We start from the raw sequence: 27,451 nt of genomic DNA on the forward strand, positions 1-27,451 counted from the left end.
AAACATATTCCTTGGAGTGCAGTGTTCCAGAAAATCTGCCCTTCCTGGCCTGTGCTCTGTGATTACAGTCTGAACCAGGAGTGATCCTTGGACCTACTGGATGAGTCAGACGCAAAGGTGAATGGGACAGTGATGCTGGACTGCTCATTTTCTGCCTCTGCTCCTCTTCCAGGTGTGGAGAATTGTAAACATAAGAACAGGCTGCACCATCCCTCCCCCCACCCCCAGGCTCTGGGCTCTGATCTCAGCAGTCTGTCCCCTTGTTGAGACCAAGAGATGAGTGTGTTTCACCTTCCCACCCCCACATCCCCCAAAAAAAAGAAAAAAGGAAAAAAACAAGCAACCAACCAAATGAGCAACAGCAACAAAAGCTGTCATCGCTGTGTGTCCTATTAGGACCACAAGTCCAGCATAAGAGTTGTCCTCTTCACCTTTAAGTCAAACCTTGGGAGTGAGATTTGTTCAGTGAGTTGGAGGTTTCTTCTGGGCCTAAGTTAAGACACAATAATTTTCCAACTCAAAACAAAAACTGTATTCCAAACAGAACACAACGACTAGGGCAAGACCCTAATACCGCAAGCCCTGATCGTCCTGCTTCTAGAGTGGCCGCAGAAAGCAGGGACTGCCACTGTACTGTTCACTGTTGTGTCCCCAGGTCCCAGCATGAAGTCTGAACACATCTGTGGCATGAATGACTACATCAGGACCTTGGTGTCGCCCATTTCATTATGTGATCTTGGATACATTTCCTATTGTGTCAAGTTCTCAATTTCTCCCTTCTCAAACATTCTAGCCCACCCACCCCTGCGACTCACACAGAGGAATGCTGTGAGTGTTATCTCCAAGAGATTGCCTCCTCGATAGCGAATGTGTCCGGGAGCACCCCTGGCAGTATGTTCAGTAAGTGGGAGCTCTTCCTTTTCTCTTTTGAATTGGGTGTACTCTGGTTACCACATCACTCTGACAGTTAAGTTCACTTTTATGTGCTTCAGTAAGTGAGGATAATAATGCTGACATCCTGAATTTCCACCTCTGTCAAGTGAGGAATAGGGGCAAGTTCATCTTTGAGGAAGGCCTTTTGTCACTCTATGATTTTATTCTCCTCCACTTTCTGGAATTGGTCTCAGATGAAAAGTGAGAGAGATTGCATTGTACTGTGAACACACAGCAGTCACAGTGATATTGCATTTCTGTGGATGTTTAATGGCCCTATTTCCTCTCTTTCTAACTCGGTAGTTTAAGCTTTCTTTTTACATGATAAGCACATGGAATTTCATTCAAAGTCATTTTGAAAAGTCAAATGACAACAAACATAATTCACATTTAAATATTTCTTTCAGAATTCTGGATGACATGGCTCTTTCAGATGGAAATCACTTTACTAACAACAAAAAAGCTTTGAAAAAAATTTTTTTAATATCCTAAAGTTTAGATTCTAAGGCTCAGCTTCCAAAGTGTGGGTGTTTTATGAACCACCTCAGCTCCAACTAATTGGGAAAGTGGCCCAGGAGCATTAAAGGAATCATAAGAAGGAGCCCAGAAAGAAAGGTATTTCAGACTTATTTATTGACTGTCTTTCATTCCTTCAATCCCATTAAGATCTAAGGTATGTCAGAAATGATGTTAGGTATTTGGGATCAAAGACCTCAATGTCCCAGGGTCCTTGGTGACACCCAAAAGCAGCCCTGGACCTGGTGACTGGATTTCAGTCTCTGTTCCTGCCACTAACCAGATGATGACATTGGACAAATTATTGTGAGTTTTGGGGCTTCATCTATAAAACAGGAATGTATAAGAGATCCATGACGAATGCCGTTAGGTTTTAAATTTATCTCAAATAAAAATGATAGAACATAACTAAAGGACAGTGCTTAGGTAAAAGCAAGCCATTCTAGAAGTCATATCCTTTTCTTTGTTGGAACTCATTTGTTAGAGAACACAGTATATACATTAAATTTTCAAAAAAAGAATATTATAAATCTATTGATTATTTTTCTCATTCCTTATTCCTTCAGTAAACATTTATGTAATGCACTCTCTGTACCAGAAACTGTGTTGGGTCTTTGAGATCAGAGATGAAACATATGTTCTCTGCCTTGAAAAAGCTCACAGTGTAGTAATGGAGACAGAGAAGGAAATATGAATTTGGGTGTCAAATGATATTCATAATCAACAAATATTTACTGAGCATGCATTATACTTTAGCAATGTCAGTGAAAAAATTGGTAACAATTTCTGTTTTCATTGTGTTTATATTCAAGTGTGAAGATCAAACAACGGAGAATAAACATGAAAATAAAAGAGATGGTGTGAGAGAAAAATGAAAAAATCATGGTGTATAAAAGAAGTAGAGCAGCTTAGAAAGAAATGGGGATGCTTGTGATGGGGTGGGGGCAGTGAATTACAATTTCCAGAAGGATTTCCTGGTGGGCCTCAGAAAAGCTAACATTGACATAAAGGCTTGAAGAAAGTAGGGGAATTGACTAGCCACAGGAATATATGGGGATAGGGCATTACAGGCAGAGAGAGCTGCCAGTGGAAAATGCCCTGAGTTTGGAAACAAGGGTGGCTGGAGTGAAGGGAAGAAGATGGGGAGTGAAAGGTGATGACAGGAGAGCAAGAGGGACAGGGAGGGGGTGGATCGGGGAAGACATCTGTAGGGCATTGCAAGGATTTTTTTGACTTTTACTGTTGGATGAAATGGGGGAAATCCCTAAGAGGTTGTGAGCAGAAGAGTGACTTGCTTTGATTTAAGTTTTAAAAGGGCATCCTGGCTGCCGTGAGAATGGGTTGTGGAGGCTGGGATGGAGGGGGGGCAAGAGTGAATCAATTAGGAGGCTCTTGTAGAAATGTAGCTAGAGATGTTGGTGGCTTGGACCAGGGTGGTAACAGTGGAGACCGAGTAAGTGAAGATACTGGATAGGGTGGATGGGGATGGGGTAAGGGGTTCTAGGTGGAGGAAACAGACATACACATTACATGTACATTTCATGTACAGAGGATACAAAGACAAATATAAAAGTATGATGTGCTTGGGGAGCTGTAAGTAGTCTTTATGGAAGGAAGAGTGAATGTGGGGCGCACAGCAAGAGGTAGAGAGTGGTTAGATCCTATGCCAGAAGAGCTAGCTCACTCTTCTGAAGAATCTCTAAGAAAGCATAGTTTTGCAAAATCTCTTTTGTAAAAGGAATATCAAACTGGGTTAACTTCAAGGATACTCATGTTGGCCAGTGCTGGAACTAGCTAGTAGGAATGTACCGAGGAACCAAAGAGTATTTTAATTTATGTAGTTAAAATTCTCAGGAGGCTTAGCTCTTCCATTCTGAAGTGAGTAGAGCCCTTTGGAGGCTGGCTGCAACTATCCTTTGTCAGAAGGATCTCAGTGTAAATGCACTGAGTACAAGCAGATGGCTGGAAGAGGACTTTTTCAATCCAGTTGAACAAAAATTGTTTGCTGTTTACTATTGTGCTTATTAGTCCCTTGTGTCAATATTCAAGTTAGAAAAACAGAGATACTATTTCAGAAAAAAATGTAAAACAAAATCTGCTTTTCAACAGATAACCAGGTTAGCCTTATTTTAAGAATGTACATATTTAACTCCTTTAGCATCTCAGTGTCCTCCCATAGTAAGATACTTTTTCGTCCAATTCCCACATTACTAAGCATTGTGGCACTGATGGTTGGTCTAAGTTCCCTGTCTTCTCTGTAGTTTCCACCTGTTTTTCACCCTTCTACTCTCTTCAGAGGTGGAGAATGATTGGTAATGTTGAACAAATTGAGAAGGCTAAAATAGCACTTTGTGGTCAAATTTACAAAGCTGAACCAAATTGTAGAATCAAAGTTAGTAATTGAACAAGACAATTATTTATCCAAATAATGGCCTTATTTCTTCACTTTTCTTTGCCATTTAAGACTCTGTCTGGGAAATGAAAGAAAATATTTTGGTTACATAAAACACCTTGCAAGGGTTCCCTGAAATCTAAGAGCTCCCTTAATAGTAGCTGCTGATGACAGATTTGTGTATTTGCATACTGAGGAGTGAGGGATGGATTAGAATAAGATTAATGAATACATGTGGTGAATAAAGATAAATAATAACCCCAAGGGTAGTGGGAAGAGGGTAGGGAGGGTGCTTACTTATTTATCTTTAAGACTTAAATGCATTGTAGATGCTATTTACAGATACCTGTGAAATTCATTTATATTTAGAACAAAGATATTCTTTTTTACTGATTCTGTGGTCCATTCTTATTTTCTGGAGATGTCAGTGGAAACTGATCTGAGATTTTGAGATAGATGATTCGATATTATATATAAAATATGTATTTATTATTTCTATATGGAATGCACCTATGGGAACACAGGGCACAGAAAGAGTTTAAGCTTTACCACTTATACACAATCATTCCAGTGGTAAGGATATCTAGTAGATGAATAGGAGAAAATATTGACATAACTGATTTCCACTACTTTTGGCTCCCTCTGGGTGGAAAGAGGAAAAGATGTGCAAAATGCAGACTGGTAATTTTTGTGCTTATTTTCAAGGCTGGTTTAGGAATTAGAATTTTGGAATAGGAACCAACGGTCATAAGTCCTACCAGTGATTTTTCAGGTCATTTGATTTCCGAATGATCATCTGTAGAGGAGATGTGAGAACTGCCACTTTTCCGATAACAGTATGATTTGAGTATACAAACTTTCATGTCTTCGGGGAGAAACCAATTGAAACAGACTGCGTAGATTAGAATGATGCCCTAATGGTATGGGAGATGATTATTAGCAATTTAGGCAAGTGAAAGCATTTTATCATGGTAATATTTCTGACATCAAGTTTTTTTTTTGAGCCCTATAATGTTACTTACCATTTATGACTTGGGTAAAGCTGAAGTCCTCAGAACCAGCACCTTAATGCACTGGTGTCACATGCACCTTCATAGAGAATGCAAAGCTAAACATTTTGTGCTTTTTATGCTAGTAATGCATGGAAGTGCAATGCTATCTTTAGAAATACTTTACCATATTTAGAACCAAATGAAAAGGAAACAGAAGCCACTTCAGATACACCTTTGCCTATTCACTGCTTTATTGGAGTGACTTCCATCTGCCTTCAGTTTGTTTATACTCAGGCTCTCAGAAAAAGTTTCATTTCATAACATCATTTGAGAAAATCTACAACTCAATGCCGACATGGAAATGTTTCTGTATAGCAGAAGAAATCAACTCAAATGCCTGGAAATCACCATGGTCTGAATATTTTTCCCTTTTTGCCCCTAATTAAGCTCTGGGAAAACAGCGACTTTTTTCTCTCACCCACTGTGAAAGTTATGAGATTCTTTTGCTCAAATCACCCACAAGGAAGGCTTGGAAGTTCATGTTCCTTAGAGAGTTGCCAATTCTGCTAAAGAAGATTAAATGCCCATATCACAAGTGTCATACCCCACAGCTAACAAGAAAGAGAGCAAATGTAGCGTAGCCAACATGTAGGCAGCTACCACAGATCAGCCTAGCCTAGGGAGCCTTTCGATTTCATGTAGTGTATCAACCAAGATATTCACTCAAAAATAAGTAAGAACATCACAGCCATCATATCGCATCTTGGCATATTTAACAGTCTGAACCCTTTTTTGTGGGTCTGAAACCAAGATTTCTGGGTTAGGGACAGAGATATTTGATTCCTGTTTGATTCCACCTGTTTACCCCACAGAAGATGAGTAAAGGCTCCTTGCTTACCTGTGAAGTTGATTTTCAGCAAATAGTCCTTGTACAACTTCTTCCCGTCCAGGATCTTCATAGCATCGCAAAGCTTGGTGGTATTGGGACAGAGGGTGCGCTGCATTTTGTGCAGGGCGTGAGCCATGGCATACACGGCGTTCACCACAAACATGATCTTGGATTCTTGCTCGTAGTTGCTGCTGTCGATGGCCAGGTGCTTGTCGCACGCGCGCCGGTGGTTCCGCTTGTTCTGGAGGCTGCACTGGAACTTCTGCTCCCAGAAGTCCCGGAACCAGGGGTTCCGGTGGTTGTTGTAGGGGTTGAGGCTCTGGAAGTAGCGGTCGAACTGGCGGACGGGGTGCGAGGCCAGCTCCAGTGTGATGGCGCCGTAGGCCACATGCTCGCTGCCCTTGACGATGCTCTCCTGCGCTCCCCAGCCGTCGCTGGCCACCCAGGTGAAGGAGGCGTTGGCACGGCTGGCGGCAGCGATGAGCTCGCGTGAGTCGTCGCTGCGCATGAAGAGCACGACGACGCGAGCATTGGGCTTCTGCAGTAGCTCGCGGATCACGCTGTCGTAGGACTTGCGGATGTTGGAGCGACCCACCTTCTCTGCGGTGGCGATGCAGATGTTGCGCTGGCGGGCTTCCTGCTCGAAGGCCTCGATCCCCGTCTCCCCGTAGTCGCCCTCCGAGGCCACGGTGGACACGTAGGTCCAGTTGAAGAAACGCAAGATCTCGGCCATGGCTTTGGCCTGGTAGAAGTCGGGGGGCACGGTTCTGGCAAAGTAGTCATAGCGCGACTTGTCGCTGAGTTTGGCGCTGGTGGACGCGTAGCTTATCTGAGGGATCTGGAAAAGCCTTAGCAGGTTTGCCACCTGGGCGGGGGGGGGGGGAGGGAGGAAGGGAGAAGAACTTGTTTTAGAAACCTGGAGGTAAACGGACATGGAAAATGAATAGTACCAGACTGTTTACCCAGCTCCCTTTTCACCTCTAGACCTCTGAGGTTTTCTTAGCACTTTTCCAGACACTTCCCTGGATGCTGTATTTTGGATATGAGGGAGCAGGTTTCGAGCAGGTAGTTTATGCTTTCGGAAAGGGCATTAGTAGAGAAATGAGAAGGGCAGTCCTTCCTGTCTCCCAGACTTTACGCTAGTCCCCCGACTATGCTCAGTCCTGTTTAGGTGTTTTCCGTGTGGTTGTTTTAAGTTTCTGGAGTCCTGCTATAGCTCAGTCAGGCGATGCACTACAGGGAATTGGCCAAACTAGTTTTTAGACAACTTGGCTGCGGTTGCATAGAGAGAGCCTGGGTGTTGTCTGATTCTCACTTCCCCCTCTTTTGCTAAAAATGGCAATCTCTGAAAGAGTTTAATTTGGGAACCTTATGCCACATGGACAGTCCAAATTAGACATTTATTATCTAGGTTAAGAAAAAAAAAATCAATTCTTTTTGGTCCACTCCAAATTTTAGGCACACGCTTTTCTAAACTTCTGAAAAGCTTGACCAATATTTTCTTTGCTTTCTTTTCCTTTTAAAATGTTGTTTCTGTTAGGGCTGTGTGAAAAGAAAGCATGCAAATGCTATTCTTATGGCATTTTTTTATTAAAAAGCAAATAAGGAAGTATTAAAGACCTTATCAAGAAAAAACCATCTACTTCAAAATTTTAAAGCTTGAATAAAGAATGTAAATTTGTTATACTTCACCTATCAGCAATATTTCACTGTTTTTCTTTATTGCAGAGTAAAAAAGAAAGTGACACTAGCTTATCAAGGACCATTTTATGCATTGAGTATTTGCATAAATATATATCTTAAAATATCTACACACATTGTATGTATACCAAATAATAAGTTTGCTTTAATTTTTCCTTAATACTTCACATCTTCTGAAACCTTCTATCTCTATACTGCAGCTAAGTTATGTAATATACTAATTGTACTTTAATCAGAAAAAACACTGAATATTCTGATATACTCTATGAGTACTTTGAAATTTTCCTTCTGGAAATTGTGGTTTCAGGTTTACATTTGACATGTAGGAAGCACAGCTTGAAATAGGCAGCTGTTAGCAAAGAGCACAAGTAACATAAAACAACTGACATCTGAGTCCCGATTAATCATCATTTCATCTGGCAAAGGAAACCAACAGCCAAGTTCATACACAGCCACACAGCATGTTTTTGGAGATCTGGCCTGCTATTAAAACCAACACTTGATATAGCCCAGAGCTATTAAAAATGTTTTCTGTATCTTTTCAAATCCTGGTACCTCTCCCTTAACTACAAATAGAACAGCTAGAAAATCTGGCACTTGTCATGCAAACAAAGCAAATTTAAGACCCAAATCTTTCTTGCATTTGGTAAAAAAAAATTTTTTTTAAATATCCTAGGATATGGATGAATTTGGGGGAGTAGAGGTAAGTGGCTGGGTGGCTGGAGGCTGAAGGCTAGTATGCCATTTATTTCTTCTTTCATCAGGACCAGGAGACCATGAACAAAATGGCCTACACTGATTCATTTGGACATAGGAGTATCGCTTGTTTACTCACCCTGATAGATGTGGGACTAAGCAAGTACTGTCACTACTTCTAGACTGATTATCTGGCTTCCTACAGATATATGTACCATGGTGGCAGACGGGCAATAAGAGAGAGCCATGTCTGTGCATAGGCTTGGCTTGGTAATGGTGTTTCCGGGTAGCATTGGAGAAGCTGTCTCCTCTTGATGCTACAGTTTATTCTCATCTTCAAGTTACATTCATCAAGACCTTAACCCCTCAGGGAGGCAAGGAATGAAAGGACCTGAAAAATGCCCAGAGATATTATTTTCTGGCAGCGAGGAGCCAAGTGAAAGGATCCTAAGCTGCCAAAACTTTCTTCTCCCAGAGGGGTACAAGTAATGAAAAGCTGCTTAAGAAAAGAGTTCTTGTCTGTTGACTGATAGGATCCTGTGGCTTCATGTCTACTTCTTCAGGATGTCTGAAAACAATTTTCAGACAAGGCAGGCTGTTCAATAGAAGGAACTATGCATAGAATAATGGATGTGGAAAAGATTCGCTGCACTGGGAAGGGCCACGATGAGCTATAGCACGTTGGGGAGGGTGGCAGGCTAGAATAAAACTGCGATTATTACAATTATTATAATTATTCATAGCTTGTGACTATGAATCTGAAGGGTGAAGCTCAGAAAGACATCCAGATGGGAAGAATAGGGCAGAAAGACAGAAGCGATGTTGCGGCATACACCATGGATTGTCTAGCTGTTGTTAGTAGGAGCTTTCTTACTAACGTAAAACTTGAAACTAGGGTTGGGGAAAATCCAGATAGTTGTCAGCTGGATGTTTCCTATCTCATTTGTCTCAAAACTGGGCATCTGAGGCATTCCTGACTTGCTTTACTGGCCATATGGTTTCTCTGAGAAAGCATGAAGGAATAAGGGGACCTCCTACACTGGACATCATTTTAAAAGTAAAAGAAGAACCATTGTAGGATGGGGAAGTAATGTGAAATTTTGGAAGAAAGTTATTCAATTATATTATTAGCAGGAGTGGAGGAAGGAAAACCAAGATCAAGTTATATGTGCTTTAGCAAAAAATGGTTTAAAAGTAGAGGTACACTTCTCATGGACAGAGACTCTAAAAAGGTACATAGTTTAAGAGAAATAGAACTATTTCAACAAAACAGAAAAGACAAGATCTCCAAAGAACCCACTGGGTTGCTAGCCTGCATGGGGGCATTTGAGTGATAATAGAACTAGGGACAAGGGATGGGTGCTAGAGGTATGCCGGGTCCTTGGGCATCCCCATGGACAGCACAAAAGATGGGAATGAACCTGTGAGAAGTAGCAAGACTAAAGCACAGAATGTGAAGATGGAGCAAAATGATTGTTTTTGCTGTTTTGTGTTTAAATTATGTTTCAGCAGAAGACTTGGTTAGAAGGGAGAATCATTGGTTGGGGAAGGTGGTTCCAGAAGGTGAAAGAAAAGACCTTGTCCAGTCCCTCTCGCTTCTTCCCTCTCTCCAGTGAGAATGTGTCCTAACCTGGAGATGGTAATACAATTATATGAAAACGTTATCTCACATCAATGTGGGAGAGAAGACCAAACAAAAACCCATAATCATATTATTTGAGTTTGCTCCCAGTTCTGAGTTCTGGAAGAAATAGTAGATTCACCTATGGAATCACCATCAGAAATTTTTGAGAAATCAATAATGGGAAGATTGTCAGAGGGTTGAAAAGAAAGGAAGAAGGGCAAAATCAGGAAATATAAATTAAGAGTGAATAAATCAATAAGTAGAATGCATTTTGGTAGTTCTCTAGAATAGAGTTTTTTATTAGAGAACATGTAAGTGCTTAGAAAGGCACAGCACCGATTCACTAAGAATGAATTTCACTAGAGAACATCTCAGCATTAGTTGAACTATTTAGGGAATAATAAGTAGCCCTGGAGGACTATGACTTCCACAAGGCATCAGTGACATTACTTGGACCCTTGTGGAAAAGGGAAAATGATAGGAATTAGATGAGAAAGTTGAATATATTCTAAGAGAACAGTTTGAAACAAAGTCTGTATGAGGTGGTCAAGTAAGGTTAAATTTGTATCAGTGACTTTGGAAAAAAAATGTAAATAAGCTATAAGATCTTTACATTTTAGAACTGGAAGGAACCATGAAGATGATCTAAGCCTTTTGTTTTATAGGTGAGGGAACTGAAGCTCACAGGGTGAAGTGACTTTCCAGAATTTACACAACCAATAAATGGAAAAGCTAAGATGAGAGCCCAATCTCTTGATTTCCCCTGAAGGACTAGACTCTCTCGCTGGCAATAGGGTGATATGAACATAGAGAGGGATGTAAATTTCTGGATTTAAGTTAAAATGACAAAAATGAACAAGGAAGAAGAAAACTAGGGGGGAAATGAGGTTACAAATGCAAAGTTGAGTGTTGGCAGTTCAGCACCAGAAATCCAAGGGGAGCTAAAATCAAAGGCGGATGATTGAGGGGTTTACTCCCTTTAGATACCAGCTCACAATTCTTCAAAAACAAACAGATAGATGAACTATCCCATAGTCCGTGTTTTCTGAGTTACTGTTTGCAGACTACCCTTTTTGGGAAGCCTTTTAAAGATCCCTCATATTTTTAATAGTCCTAATATTTTTGTGCCAGCTAGCATTCTAGCTGTTGTAGATGTATTATCTGCTTTGATTCTCGTAACAATCTATGCAGTAGATACTACCATTAGCCTGTTGTATGGATTGAGGAACTGAGGCACAGAGTGCCTCAGGATCTTGCTAAAGAGCCAAAGGTGATAGGATTTGGCACTGCGCTCACCTTCCCAGACTCAATCCATTCTGCAATCCAGGCTCTCAACCTCTGCCATATGTGATTCTTCTCACTACACTATGGCAATGATATATTTCAAGTTATAACATGTTTGTCTTTTTTTAAATTTCTGATGGCAAAAACTCCTTGATTTGAAGGCCATGAGTAATCACTCCTTGTTAGCAAAAGTATATATATTTTTTTCATTTTTCAGTCTGTATTTTGCAGTGGCTCTGTGAGCATTTGTTTTCTGATTGACCATCTTCAGAGATAACAGCAGTTGTCTGAGAATCCACTGGGAAATTTTAACTGTGAGGTTGAAAGCTTCAAGCTATAAATATCATGATCATGTTTGGCTTCATGATTTATGTGAGAAATACAATGACCTTATGGCAGAGCCTGTTATTTCCTAGGGCTGGAGAGGCTGCACACAGATTTAACAGAACACTTTTCCCCATGTAGCATGTATTATAGTTTGATACTCAGTGTTCACACACCTTGGAGCATCCATTTTCTGGGTGGTTTGAATTTATGCAGGACTAGCCATTGCCGGGGTTTCATTGTAACCTGTCAAGTCATAAATATATTATTGACCCTGTTGGCTTGAGGAGAAACATTTAGGATGCTGGGCTTGGCCAGGTACTATTATGGACTTTAGCAGATGACATGGTCTAAAATTAAGATTTCTTGTATTCTCATTTTTGTAGTTGCAAGCTGGAGTTATTTAGGATGGGCATCGCCCATTGGCAATAGTTGTCCAACAAACCAATGTTACATGTTGTGAACATCTGCCACCATTTTTCCACTCTTGTCCCCTCTGGAGGAGCTCGGTTGCATGTAGTTTCCCCACTGTGTTACGTTCTGGGTCTATGCATACAGTGTACAGTATATGATGTTCTCAAATCTGCACGCCTTTGCACACACTGTTCCTCCTGCTTAAAATGACCTTTACCACTTATCTGCTCAGGGAATCCATTCAAGGGCCCCTTCTCTGGGAAACCTTTCTTGATGACTCACCTCGAGCTGAGTTGTGTGCATTATCTGAGACTCTTGCTCTCCTTTATGTATTTTCCTCATGGTACTTACCAAAGTATAGTAGTGATTTCTTTTCGCTAATTCCTCTACTGAAATGAGAACTCTTAAGGACAGGGGATGTGTATTGTTAATTTCTGTTTCCTCAGTGCCTTGCAGAGTGTAGAGATGCCTCATAATGTTTGTCAAATGAATGAATTGATGAATGAGTGGGTAGTTTGCTGCTCTCCCATAGAAAAGATTTTTTTCTATTACGAGGATACATTGTGGGAAAAAAAATAGCTGGCCGCCAGCAGGCAATGTAAAGATACTCTTAAACACCATCGATAAACAATTTGCTGTGCAATTGGATCTTGCACTAATTATATTCAATATTCCACTAAAATGAGATGACGCATAAGACATGGAATTGGCCTAGACATTTAGGAATCTGAAGCAAAGGATTTCATACTATTAAAACTGATTTCTTCAAATTATCTGTGTCACTAACTAGGAGTATACAAAAGAAAGTCAATAGGATAACAACTGCATCTGGCCTTTGAACCAATTCCTTTTGGGCTAGAAAACTTTTATTCAAGGAAAACAAACTAAGGGCCTCATCCATGAAACCTTAGTTCTCGAACAACATATACCTAAAGTAGAAGTCATAAAAATGTATATGAACTAATAGTGAGGTCTGCTAGTAAGGTAAGGTTTTTTTGGAGACAAATGCAACCTGTACAAGATACATAAGCAGCCAAACCCTCAGAGCTGTCATCACTTGCTCACTGATTCTTTCTTGGGACTGTCTAAAACTTTACCTTTACAATAATCAATGGCTGATTGTGGATGGACGTTACTATAGGCATCAAAACCATCCTTATGCACTGTTGGGAATTTTGAGTTAAAGACCAATTTGTTTGGGAGTTTTACTTCTCCTGACTTTTTTTTTTTTTTTTTTTTAAAGCAAGTCAGGGAGACTCTTCTTTTTAGGATTCCAGGTGTCACGCTTCATTTCAATGACGTTCTGGTCATGAAAGCGAAAGAGTATGTACTATGGGAAAGAGCTCAGGTAGTCTGTTCTTTGATGTTGTGAGAAGGGAATATGAATTGGAAATTTCAGGCCCCTGTGAGCCTGCACATCAGTCCTGTGGTCACCCTTCCCATCCAGGGTATCTACAATGTACCCTCGTCAAACATTAGCTTTGTGCCTTCTGTGTTGGCACAATGCCAAATATTTTTTTTTTTCAACAGAAGACAAAAAAGGGTGTGCACGTTTAGAGTCTAGTGGAAATAGATTTCCCACTCAAGTGATTGTCCATTCACAAGGGTGCTTTTCAGCACTTTCATTGTCGTTGGCTTCTAAGGCTGTGCTAATAATACATTAAAGGGAATGACAATGACTAATTTTTATGTGGACCTGTACTTACCTACAAGAGTTCCAGATGGTGAGCGGCATCAAATGCTTACTCTCCAAGAAAAGTGCTGTCTATAGCACTGAAGTATATACATTTGAAGAACAACTCCCTGCGGCTGTCCTGGGAATTAGAGGACTCAATAATAGCCTCCACGGGTTTGCCTTTGCAGTCTTTGCTTTCCACCTATCTCTCTGGGGCTGTTTTCTAAGCATAAGTCTATAACTTTAATTGTTTTATCACACGTGCAATGCTGAAAGCTTTGTTTCATTCTTTTAATTACATGATTATATATAAACCTGGAAGAGAAACAGTGAGTGCTGCACTTTGAACCATCTGCTGCCTCATAACACATGTTATTACATAAAGCAGGTTCTAAAAGTTGTGATGGTAGGAGACCTCAGGACCCTTCTATTCCGAATGATAAAGTTGCACTGTTAGCTGTACAAAATCCCGGATTGGCTTGTATTTTAAACTGCAACTGGAGGAGGTATAGCGTTGAGAAACTGCCTGAGGAATTCAAGCTGTTCACATCACATGAGTTATCTGCCCATAAAGGATGCCAATCATATTGTTATTGTGGAAAGGATTAGTCATTTCTTTTTTTTTTTTTTTGGACCACACTACCTGCAGCACATCTGGGAACATTTTGCATGAAAACAGTTGACTGCAGCCCATGTCTGAAGGCCAGAGATTAATCTGGATTTAGGAAATCACATAATAGAGTGTAGTAAATGCCAGTTTACTCAGTATAATCTGCAAAAATCACTCTTACATGCTGTGGCCCCAAAACACACTATTCAAAGACTCATATTGCCTTTCCTGTTCAACAGCATGACTCAGTCCCCATGATTCTGTATAGACAGTCCAGACAAAGGATTCCTTATTCATGGCAAAAACTTAGAAAAATGGCTTGAAGTTAACTTGATTTCTGTCCCGACCTCTCCTGAAATCACTGCACTCAACACCTGTGGTTTGCAACCCACACAGTAATACACTTTTCATTTTCTTCATTTGTGACAAAGGGATTTATGAATAGAAAGGTTGTCCATTTTGACATTCTCGTAGCTGAAATGATATGTAGACCACATAGGATCCCTTGAATCACATTTTTTCCAGGAGGTCAGCATTATAAGACATGTCAGGTTTCTCATCATGACAGTGCCACTCTGCATTGGGCAAGTGTCCACCTTGTTCCCTTACTAACAGGGTGCTCTCTCAGGAATAACTTTGTTTCCACTCTGTCTTAGCAAGCACTTAGAAGAAGAACCAGAAGGCATTTGCTTACGGAATCCAGCAGCCTCGACTTTTGCTTCCTTTTTCCTCCATGAGTTTATTCTCAAGAGAAATCATGGAACCAAATTCATTTGGGTTCCAGTCACTGACTGTGGGATCAAAAGGTCTATGTCAGATCTGGTCCAGAGTATATTAATGCTTGCCAGCCACACCTGCCAAAGCCTGGTTCCCAGGAAGACCTGACACCAACAGACCTGTTAGAAGCATGTCCTTTAGTATCTTGAGTATTGATTTTTGACAATGCCTGCTGAGGATCTAACAGAGCCACAGGTTGTACTAAAGCATATTTTTTGTGACCCTGAAGTCACTTGTATAACAACCACATGACAAATACAGCCTTATCAACAAGAAAGGCATTTCTACCCTTGTTGGTAGTTAACCAAAGGCCAAAAGTTGTTGGTATGCTTGAGGGGAGTTGAGGACTATAGCCTAATTAAAAAAAAAAAAAAAAGAAGCAGCAGCTTAATATTTACTTCTAAGGTCCTGGGGCAATAATTTAGGGCAGAAGGTTCTATACCATATTATGTGTAGCAAATAGAGCTGTGTTATCTATGGTTTCCCTGTTACCTGTTCATTCCTTCAATAGCGCTGTCAGGGATGGAAGCAAATAGTGTAGTGGTTCAGCGCACAGGGTTGGCATCAAACAAGCCAACATTTGGAACCCCAGTTCCTTTCCTCATGGGTAGTGTGAACTTAGGCAAATTATTTTAACTCCTTGAGCTTCAGTTCCCTCATCTGTAGAAGGAAATAATCACAGTCCCTCACTTGAGAAGTTATGTGAGGATGTAGTGATAACACACATCAAGTACTTAATTCACTGACTGGTACTCAGTAAAGGCTCAAAAAATGATAGAGATGCTGATAATGTCTCACTCAGCAGTTATTCATCCAGCAAACTTTGATCAATGCTAGTGGTCCCAGGCAGTATCCTAAAATTTACGTCTTTCTATGATGAGTAATGTACTACTATCTTCCACAAAATTATAGTCTGGTACAAGACAAAGAAACATAACCAAGGATTAAAATGTTGAGGTATGTGTGTACAAACTGTTACAAAACACAGGTGAAGGAGCAACTCATGGTGCTCAGTTGTGTCATGGCAGGCTCCCATGGAGAGGAAACATTTAGCCTTGATCTTGAAGGATCAGTGAAACTTTGCCAGACAGAGAAAGAGAAAAGGAAGTTTTTAGGTAGGTGGAAGAATATGAAGACAGAGAAGGGTATTGTTTTAATAGTGTAATAGTACAGTTCAGTATTGTCGGGGCAACCAGTGCTTTGCGAGATTTAGTAGAAGATAAAGAAGAATAGAGGGACTGTGGCAAGACTGCTAAATGTTTTATACGCTATGCTAATGATTTTGGACTTTATTCTTTAAAAGATAAAAAACTATTAAAAATTTTAATTCAGGGAATGGCATGATCAAAGTTGTGTTTTAAAAAGGCCATAGTGGATGATATCCAACTCAAAAAGAAAGAGTCAGGGAAGGATGGTGAGATGGACAAATCACTCATTCCAACCTTGGCTGTGAGTTCATGTAATCCCAGTAATGATGACTAAATTCGTACTAGAAATATGAAGATTGGAGGTATAAAGAAAAGTTTGAGTCCACTGAAAACTGTTTTATTTGGTTGGTAATAATTACTCAAATACTTATGTCCTGTTTGTTATCCTGTTCGTGTCATTACGGGTCACTTGAATCCTTGGAAGGAAGCAGGTCATAAGTAATATTGGTTGTTGGACAGTATAGAAAGGCTGAAGAACTTTCAAATCCCTGGAAGCATCTCGGAAAAGTGAACATAAAGAATTTCTTGAACGTGGAAATGAAAACCGAGAGTGAGTTAAATAGCCATTGGTAGCAGTTAAAATTTGCTGGATGGCATCAACCTGTGTTTATTGTTGCATTTCTTTAAATCTGGTTCTCAGTGATATTCCTTACAACTATTGTGTCAGCATAGGTAATCTGTGCTTAATACAAACATACAGTTTTCACTTCTATGGAAAGTTACTTTTTTATAGAAAAATTCGGAACACATTGTAGATTATGTCTTCAATCACATCTGTTTTCCACATTGGGAAAGCTTAAGTGCCTGGTTTGTGTTCTGTGGGGCCTCACTGTGAACCTGATGGCAGCTACCCAAACCAGAGGCACAGTGCCTGGGAGAAACCAGCTCGTCCCTGGGATGCATGCCCTGCACATTCAACCCTATTAAGTGATGGCAAATGTTTCAAGATGCTTTGCCATTCTGACCACTTGGCAAGGAAATCTGGTCTATATTTGGAATATAATTTTTTAAAGTGTTGCTTCTATTGTATTCTCCCCTGTGTTGCCAGTTCCCTCTGTTGGAAGGTAAAGTCAGAGCTGGCAAGAATCAAGACTTTGTCACTAGTAACAGAGGGATTTCCATAATATACCAGGTGGTGATGTCAAAAATAGCAACACCACAATTTTAGTGTCCAAAGTCCCACTGATATACTGCCTGGAGTATCAACGTTTGCTTAGAGTTTAACTGCAAGTGTTTTTGGAACACTATTCTTAGATTTCCAAAGTCCATTAATTAGAAAAATGCTCCGTAAGTTTTCAACTGCATTTTTTCATAGACCAGTAAAAGCACTTCCACTACATTAAATCAATGAAATTTCATTATTATAAACTGCTAAGTGTTGGCTCCTTCCATGTTGAAATACTGAGCCTTATATATATTGATCCATTTAAAAGGCACATGTTTAATGGTATTTGAAAAGAGAACTTTGTGTTGTTAAAGCAAAATCATATCTCAGATTTAGCTAAAGGAGTCCTATTTCAATTAGCTTGCTTATTCATCTATCTCATAGTATAAAACACTTGCTGATACTTCAGGAATGTCTGCATTCCTTGCTTGTCATCCTATGACCTCCATCATAGGCATGTGGCTGCAATAGAAGCCGGTTCTCAGCCATGGGCCATTCTTTTGCCCAGTGGACGGTGGTCCTGATGGCACTTGTTTCTCACAAGAGTAGTTTCCAAATAAACACATGACAGAAGGGGAATTAATTAAGGAGTAAATTAACCCTAAAGCAAAAGGGAAAAACAGTGCATCTTAGATAATTACCTCTGATGAGAAATTTCTATGATGTCACAATGTTAACAAAAGCATTTTAGAACTGCTGTTGCCTCCTTCCCTATGATAAAGTCCTTGAACATCATTGTCCTTTTTTTGCAGAGCGGAAACAGGAACAATGAGGGGAGGTTTCAAAACAATCAGCTTTGTGAGATTACTTTAGAATGAAAAGTCTGGAAAGGAAATAAATAAAAAGATTCTATCTGAGATAACTTTTGGGTTGGAGTTTTCTGAAGCTTAGGCTGTGTGTGGGGATGATCAGGATAGCAGTGTGGGAGGCAGGCTACGGGGATCCTAATGTTGATTCTGCTACTTGCAGAATGGTAGAGACTTGAACTTGGTATCTGACTTTTATGACCCTCAGTTCCCCCCAAGAATTGTTTCTCTTGAACTGGAGATGTTAAAAGTTAAAAAACAAAAAACAAAAAACAACCAAACAACTAACAGATGATTATAATATGTATTAAAATCTAAAGTGTTAAATGCTCATTATGTGTGAAACACTGTTTTTTGTGGGCTTTATGTATTTTATGTATTTTCTCATTCATTTAATTCATACAATAAGCCAGTAAAATATCTCCATCTTAGACATGAGGAAAGAGGCAATGAAGGCTTAAATAAATCCTCATCAGTCCACATGCAGAATTTTAAATCAGTGAGCTAAATTTTTCAAGAAAGGCATGCTAAAAATGTGTAGTTGTAGCGTATCTGTGCTATGATCACTGTAGCTGCAATCTTAAACTTACTAAATGCAACTCTCACCTTTACTTTTCTGGTGAAAGACACACTAAACATGGATTCATAAATGGCTCTCTAAAGCTGTCACTCTGCTTTTCTTGAGGACAGGATGATATTTCCTTCTCTTCTGCGTTAGCTATGCTCGCAGTATGTGACCTACTTGGCGCTGTGATGACTCTGTGCATGGGGAGACTGTGTAGAACTAGATTGGAGTATGGGCGAGGTCCTGACAGTATCTGGAATGGCCCTGGATGCCCAGCTTCTAAGGAAGAATGAAGTCAAACCCCTAGATCTGCTTTCAAATCAAGGCATCTTTCATGGCACATGTGTGGGCAGTGGAAGAGGGGAGAGTGGAGGGAGACTTTAGTCCCACATGCTCACTTTGCTGCATCATTTTTCTTTTGCATCAAACCCAGGTTTTCTACTGTCGGAAAATGCTTATTTTGAACTATGAACATTTAGACTGATCTACAATAAGGTCATAGCCATGACCCCCCCAATCCAAGATTTGTTTAGGGATTTTCAACCTTCTGGACATGTAGTACGTTATCATCCGTTAATTCATTCAATTCATTAAAAAACAAAACAAAACATTTATTCTCAGCCTGGTAGAGGCATTATCCTAAGTGCCATCAGTACAAAGGCAAAAGGATGTGTTTCCTACACTCAGGTGTCTTATAGTTTGGTGGAAGAAAAGATATGCAAATAAACAATTATACTTAATAAGATAGTAGCAGGGGGGTGTGTTTATGTAGTGGGAACTTGGGGAAGGTTTCTCAAGAAGGGTAGGGTTGGAACTGAGAACCGAAGATAGGTAGGGTTTGGCAAGGCCTACAAATAGCTAAAGAACATTACATTGCAGGTAGAAGAAACACTGTGTTCTCTCTTTCATGAAAGAATGTGCAGATGGTATCTGGGAGACTATGAGAAAGTGACTTTCCAGGGAGACTTCAGAGGCAGGCTTTATGTTTACACTGATCTGAATGTCTTTTTCCTGTTCATATCCATTCCTTCCTGCTCATTCTGTTATTCTCGCTAGTCTCCAAGTGCTTATGATGTCAAGTGATCCTCGGATCCTTTTCTCATCCCTGTTTTATGTATGGATTTGATATTTCCTAATTTGCTTATCCAGGCCTCAGGGCTCATAAGATGTCTATTTTTAAATTTTATTTTATATTCTGTCTGCTCCACATTGCCCAGACTCTACACAACAGTGTTCTTGATGTTCCTGAAATATAAATGCTTAATAGATGCTTATTTTCTGATGAAAAATGATTTTATGAGAGCCCTGGTTGTAATATGTAGGTAATTGAGATGCTCGATTCACCAAATTCATAAAAATACTATAATCAAGTGAAATAACAACTGGCTGGGTTTCCTCAAAGTGATCCTGACAGAAAAGAGCCTGTTACTTATTTTGCTTTGTTTTAGGTACTACTTCCCTTGTTATCCCTTACATCCCAATAGTAGAGTATTTTGCTTGTGTAACCTGTAATTATAAAATTAAGAAATGCCCTTAAATGCCATATAGTTCAAATACCAATATGTTGCTTCATTCTCCTAAAAAATGGGCCAGTTTTGCTTGAATAACTCTAGTGACAGAGGACTCACTTCCTCATACCCCCTGCCCTTTCATTTCTAGGACATCTCCCTTATGTTGGCCCAAAATGCACCTTGTTCTAGGTCAGTGATTGCCAGTGGGGAAGGGCCATAACTTTGTGATTTGGCAAAGCATGGACGCATTTTTGGATGTCACAACTTCACAACTTGAGGTGCAGCTGGCATCCAGTGTAGTGGGTGGGGGCCAGTGATGCTGTTAACTCTCTTACAAAGCACAGGGGCAGCTCTGGCCCAATACTGCCAACGCTGAGAAACGGCTCTAGATTCACCTTGTTTACCCATGGAAAAAGTATAAAGTTTTCCATCCAGCAATCTGCCTTATACTTGGGCCCAGTTAACTGCATGAAGGCTATTGTACCTCCAAGTCCTTTGACTATTTTTCTAATGCTCTTACAATAAGACCAGCAATTCATGTGTGACTCTTCCCAAAGCATTTCAATGTAAAGGAGGGAAGCATTGAGGGAGGGCAGGACTTCGTACAAATTGACTCGTGGTGGGCCACGTTCACACTGTGGACTTGGGTGGAGGAATAATAGAATGGTGTCTTGATGTGCTGTGCCCCTTGCCCCATCTAGATCAAATCTGTGAAACTTACTGCACAGGATTTAGCCTAAGGTGTTATTCTTGTCAGAGACATGATACGAGGAATGCATGTCCAAATCCATGTCATGATAAACAAGAATGCTATAATAACCCTCTCCCAGGGTAAGAGAGGTCCTAGGATGTGGATATTGCTAAAAATTCTGTTAAAGCATCTGACCATCCCAGGCATGAGAAAGAGGTAGTGAGATCCTCTCAAGGCTCCCTTCTGCCCTTTCTATGTGCTCACCTTGTAGATGCCATTAACCCATGTCGCCATTTGTTGCAAGGTCACTTTCACACTCAGGGACACAAATGGGTCAACTTACACATGTCATTTCAGTTAAAATGTGCTCCAGGTTGGCAAGAAAGACTGCAAAAATGATACAGCCTCTGAAAAGGAGTGAGGAACATTTTTTGGAAGGATTCAAGGGACATTTTTGAATGGACAATTGAGGAGCTCTCTAACTACAGTCTGTTTAAAAAGGCGCAAGCATAAGCAATGCTTCAAATTAAGTACCATGTAAACAATCGCCCAGCTAAAAGCAACCAACCTGATCCTCTTCTTGAATAAATACTGTTTTCCCTCGAAGTGGGTGGATTGCAGGGTTATAGAGAAGAGCAGAGTCATCGTAAAAATGCTTTGAAAAGAAGCTGATTCACCAGAGGGGGCGAATAGACCCCATGTATGCTTGCTAATAAAGAAGGATTTTTGATACTAGCTTTCATTGATTATCCAGTTAAGAAATCAATACTGTTGTTTTATAAAAAGGACAACCACAGAGTAGTTTGCACTACTTAATAGGAACGTTGGGAAAATAATTATTAAGGTCTTCGTCCATGGTGATACAGCTTAACTCAGCAGATCATTAAGAATTTCCCCTTTCAGGCAGTTTTCACTCTCTGCAAACAATGCCTGTTGTATGAGCTAGCCCAGCAGGGGGCACTTCCTCTGCTGACTTCCGGAGAGTTCTTTTCCAGTAGTGAGGAGATAATGAAAGAAGAGGAAGCTGGCGAGAAAGCATCTCCTGGAGCAGTCCCACCAATACGACAATCTAGACTCACACGGGGAGATTATTATCATTCTCTGAAATGCTCTCTCTCACCAGGCAATTTTGTGACAGAAAACTCTGTGCTCTGGTTTGGGACTGGGCACTACAATTAGATGATAGAATTTTTAACTGTGGTGGATTCGTGTTAGTACATTTCTCCTATAGCACCACCCTCTTTTTTCCCTCTGCTCTGTTCAAGCAAAGATACTTTCCAGTAAATATTCAGGAAGTCAGAAGTAGTTAAAAATGGACTTGGCAGTGTTGATTGATGTGAACGAATCTTTGTGGCCACCAGCTACATGCTGTCACCACAGTTCCCAGACACTGGGGTCTATGATGAGATTCAGTCCAGGAGCAGTAGGTGAGTGTGAGGGGTACCCTCAAAAAGCCACTCTCCTAAAATGTTTTCTTCATTACTGTACAAGAGTGCTTTCAGTTCACCATTAGAAATGTATCGCTTTGGATTGCCTTTGATTATTTGTTTTAGAATTCTTATTAAAAGGTTTGTTTCAAATATATAATACACTTTAATTCTTAGCTCTATAGCTAAGAGCCCCCTAAGACCTCTCTTCATTCACGATATCTAGCTGAAAGCAAGGGCCTATGGGGAAGGGTCCCTTGCAAGGCTGTCTGGAGGCCAGTGTGTAGACACATAGCTCCACCTCCTAGCTCACCTTGGCCAGGACCAGTGTGTGGTCTAGTCAGAGCCTGAGCACTCAGGACACCAGGAGGTGTCCCATGGAGGAGGGAGTGAAGCCCTCTCTGTACTTCCTCTCCAGCTTACGCCGTTACATATGTCAAGGCCTTTTCCTCTGACGTACAGACATTTGCCACCATATTCTTTTTTTTTTTAAAGATTTTATTTATTTATTTGACAGAGATAGAGACAGCCAGCGAGAGAGGGAACACAAGCAGGGGGAGTGGGAGAGGAAGAAGCAGGCTCATAGCAGAGGAGCCTAATGTGGGGCTCGATCCCATAATGCCGGGATCACGCCCTGAGCCGAAGGCAGACGCTAAACGACTGTGCCACCCAGGTGCCCCTGCCACCATATTCTAATTGGCCTCCAGCATCTCATTCATACTGTGGCCCATGTAGCCTTTCTCCAATGCGACTGTCATTCTGTCAGTCTTACTCAAAACCTTTCAAAACATCGTTTCTGACCTTGTGAGCCACATAAACATATTCTGAATTGTAGTTACTGTTATTTCATAGGAGTATTGTACCTGGAGCCAGATTTTAAGTTCCTTGAGGCCAAGGCTGTGTTCTCTTACTTTAGTGGTCTTTCTACCCTTGTCACAGTGCAGGACACACAGAGGGGGATATATACAGATTGACCTGCTATTGAAGTACATGGGGCTCCAACAATGGTTTGGCCACTGGGAGGGTTGTGCAGTTGGTCTGAGGTATGGCTTTTCCACTGACTTTTCCTATCATTGTGGGAACATAATAGTTACCATGGTTTGAGTCTGTTAATGTTTTGGTGAGGCATTTCCCACAGATCCTCTCAATTTATCATCTCAAAAACTTGTCAAGATAGATGCTATTTTGCTTATTTTACAGGTAAGCTAGTAAATGATGGAGTTGGAATTAAAACCCGAGTCTTTCTGGTGCCAAAATCGATATCCTTTTCATCATAGCATGATACTTTTGGTTTCCTTATTTATTCTATGGAGGCAGAAACCCTGTCAGAATTTGTGACTTTATGGTGATGTTGACCAGATAAATGAAATAATAAGCCTGGTCCTTTGATGATTAAGAAGTGGCTTCTTCCCTCGTGAACTTGTACAGGATTTTAATAGCCCAGATCTTTTTGTCCTAAAACAATCTGCCCTTTTTTGAGGAGTACATAGGTAGTCAATGAGTAAAATTAAATTTAAAAAAATCTATGTGCCTGGCACAGTTTGTTAATTACTTTGGATAAATAGGTATTTACACATCTGCTGTAGAATGTCATTTACTGCACTGGGAGAAACTAAGGTCAGAAAAACATGGGGCGCCTGGGTGGCTCAGTCGTTAAGCGTCTGCCTTAGACCCAGGGCGTGATCCCAGGGTCCTGGGATCGAGCCCAGCATCAGGCTCCCTGCTCTGCTGGGAGCCTGCTTCTTCCTCTCCCACTCCCCCTGCTGTCTCTCTCACTGGCTGTCTCTCTCTCTGTCAAATAAATAAATAAAATCTTAAAAAAAAAAAAAGAGAAAGAAAAACATATGTAATCCCTTACCAGTGGTAATACCGGGTTTAACATAAATATTTATAAAATGATTGGCACTCATCTGGTGAAATTATTATTAAAAGATGACAGATACATATTTTTAATTCTCTCTTCTCAAATAGCAAATCCCTTCTCTCCTGATCCAAATATAGAAATAGTGGCAAAATTAACATAATATGCTTTGAGATGTGCAATATTTTCTATCCACCTAATGAAGTCAAAGGGGGTTTACGAAAAACCAATTATCCTAATTACTCGTAATATGAGGGTGTTGTTCTGAAGAAGGAAAGAAATTTGAAGTACCTCATTTAGAACAGCACAGAATTTTAAATGCAAGGAATCTGGGAGATAGAAGTAAGGTTATTCCAGTGCAAATAGAGCCAATTTCAGTGGTTTGTGACGTATAAAGACAACATGAATGTAATTTGACTTCCTTTAGTGCTTGTGGCTTTGATTGTAGTAATTTGGTAGGAGGCAAAGTACATGACTTAGAATCATGGACTTTTATTACTGTGACAAAAAATGTTGAACTGCAACTAACATATAGAAATCATATGGGACAGTTGAAAGAGCACAAAAGTAGGCAAGATCTGAGTTCCAGTTCTTGAACTACCTACCAATGGGTGTTTTCATGAAACCAGTCTTCCTGGGGCTTGGGAAAGTGACAGGGTTGAGTTAGACAATTTCTCAGCTCTTTTCTGTCTCTCAAATTCTGTGACCCTGTAAGGGAGCATTGCTAGAGTTTGAATAATATGCTCCTTCTTTTCCCAACAAAATTATGAGAACCAGTTATCAGCTTTCTCTTTTATTTAAATTGTGTGCCAAATTGTTCCTTTTATTCCTTTATGGTAGTAATTCCGTGGCTTTTCTGTGTACGTTTTCATATTTACATCATGAGAAATTGTTGACGATTTATCTCTGAACAAAATGACACCTTAGTAAAAATTAGTTTTAAAAAATAGAGTTTAGATGTTATTTCTTCTTCTTCTTCTTCTTCTTCTTCTTCTTCTTCTTCTTCTTCTTCTTCTTCTTCTTCTTCTCCTTCTTTTTTTTAAAGATTTTATTTATTTATTTGACAGAGAGACAGCCAGCGAGAGAGGGAACACAGGCAGGGGGAGTGGGAGAGGAAGAAGCAGGCTCCCAGCAGAGGAGCCTGATGTGGGGCTTGATCCCAGAACGCTAGGATCACGCCCTGAGCCGAAGGCAGACGCTTAACGACTGAGCCACCCAGGCACCCCAGATGTTATTTCTTCTTGTGACTGTTGTATTGATGGCTTTAGATCCTCACACCACCTTATCCCTACATCCTTGGTGATGTAACTTTGCAGCACTTATCCTGTGGGTAGGACACATTTCTCTGCTCCTGATACTGGGCTGAGCCCTGTCCATTGCTTTGGCTAATGGGCTGCTAGCAGATGCGACACAAGCAGAAGCCTGGAAGGGATCCTTGCAGTGAAGTTTGCATTCCCTTGCACCTCTGCCATGTCTCTGAGAAAAACTCGTTTGGGCTAGCCCACTGATTCCAGGTGGAGAATAAGGAACAACCTGGAGTAGAGCCACCCACAACTGAACCCAGCCTCGATCAGCTCACTCCAGCTAATCTTCAAAATTATAAACTATAATAATAAATAATTGTTGTTTTAAGTCATTAAATTTTGGGGTAGTTTGTTATGCTACAGTTGTTACCTGATACGCTTCTAAACAATTTTCATTGCTAGAGAAATCTTCCTTTTGCAAACCTGTCTTATCAAATACCCGTAGAGGTCTTCAATTATATTGTTAATATCATCCATTAATGAAATCATTAGAATATTTTCTCTTTGTTTCCCCGGGACATAAAACCAAAGAGTCATAACATTTTAGCAATAGCACTGGCCAGTCTTACCTGTATGGAAACACTGCTGTATGAGCCGCCAATGACCCCTGCAATGAGCAGTGGGATATTTTCTTGAATGGCATAGGATCCATCAGGACACATATACTCAGCTTCATCCACTTTAGTCAAGGATGCCCTGACAAATTCCAGTGATTGCTCTAATGCATAGGTATCCCTTGAGCATGTATCCAAAATGTGTACACCCAGCTTCACTCCTGGCAGCAAGTAATTGTCCTTGTTGATTTCATCAATAGCAAACAACATGGCTTCCAGGCGTTGGATCCCTCGGTCTTCATTGATTCGCCCACATTCTTCAGTTCCAGTTCCTTTTTCATTAATAGGAAACAGACCCCCTAAAACAAGGTCACCTTCGATTTTAATCTCCCTCCTCAAAAAGTTATGGTCCCCTAAAGAGAGTAAAAATCCCTTTGAAAACAAAGCTAACGTAAGAACTTGGAGTCTTGTCAACATCTTCATGAATCCAGTTTCTGTACCTCTGGGAGGTATCAATGGATGAAGCCAATGTTGCCCGCTAGTCCTCCTCTCTCATTTCCAAACTGGATCTGTGGCCTGTCCTTCAAATAAGGGAGGAACAGACTAACAGAGCCTGTCACCAAATTCCTAAAGAGATAAAAATTATATGAACAAAAATGGTAAAGAAAACAACAGTGATTACTTGGATGGCCCCCATTCAGACCTTTGAAGGGATCATGACTCAAGGTACCATTTAGCAAACACATACTGCACCACTGCACCAGGCACTCTCCCACAGATACCCTCACCCAGTCCTTACACCACGTGTGACACAGAGCTCAGTGCTTCCATTTCCCAGAAAAGGATCCAGAGGACTAAAGAGGTAAAGTGACTTGACAGAGTGTACCTAGAATGGAGGTAGTGTTTAGACTCTGGTTTTCCTAATGCCAGGTTCAGTACTCCATCTCCTCAGTCACTGACTTTGCTATTGGTAGGACAGTAACTTGGGTATGAGTCTTGATCCCTTCCTTTCCAGCTCCATTTATAGACCACCCCTCTTTATTCACTCTTTTCTTTGTATTTGGGGATGCAACAAAACACAATGGGAACTCTTTCATAGTTTCTTCATTTCTACCACCACATTCCTGTCCTCCCTTCATTCCAGATACTTTCAGCCCACTGCAATCAAGATTCTGCCTTCACTGCTCTAAAAAAAAAAGAAAAAAAAAAGTGCTCTGGATAAAGCTACTACTGATCTACTATTTTCTAAATCCACTAACCCTATTGTAGTCCTCATTTTACTTGACCTTCATTGAAATTCTGACTCCTTGCTATCTGTTCCAACTTCCTAGGTTTCTGTTCTCTTCTACATCTCAGATTCCATTGTTGAAGCCCTCCTCCCCACCCCCACTCCTGTAGGTCATCTAGTTTCATGGTTTCAACTATCGCTGAAATGACTCCTAGGTTAGCTGCCTCTTAAAGCTCTGCCTATACATCCCTCTGACACCTCAAGGTCTCTAGCTTATAACTTCTCCCTTATCTCTGTGAATGGA

General features: G+C 40.5%; 1 protein-coding gene across 1 annotated transcript in view; it reads right to left on the reverse strand.

The window, feature by feature from the left end:
• GRM3 (glutamate metabotropic receptor 3) overlaps window positions 1-26,508 on the reverse strand; it is a 90,308-nt gene extending 63,800 nt beyond the window's left edge. The window contains exons 1-2 of the mRNA XM_045793362.2: window positions 25,935-26,508; window positions 5,732-6,587 (exon numbers count right to left, since the gene is read on the reverse strand). Coding sequence (XP_045649318.1) covers window positions 5,732-6,587; window positions 25,935-26,402 — 1,324 coding nt within the window. The 5' untranslated portion in view covers window positions 26,403-26,508. The remainder of the gene's footprint in view (window positions 1-5,731; window positions 6,588-25,934) is intronic.
• Window positions 26,509-27,451: the final 943 nt, after the last annotated feature.

This window comes from Ursus americanus, chromosome 3 (assembly GCF_024610735.1).
Source record: "Ursus americanus isolate L20-20 chromosome 3, mUrsAme1.1.p, whole genome shotgun sequence".
Classification (NCBI taxonomy): Eukaryota; Metazoa; Chordata; class Mammalia; order Carnivora; family Ursidae; genus Ursus; species Ursus americanus.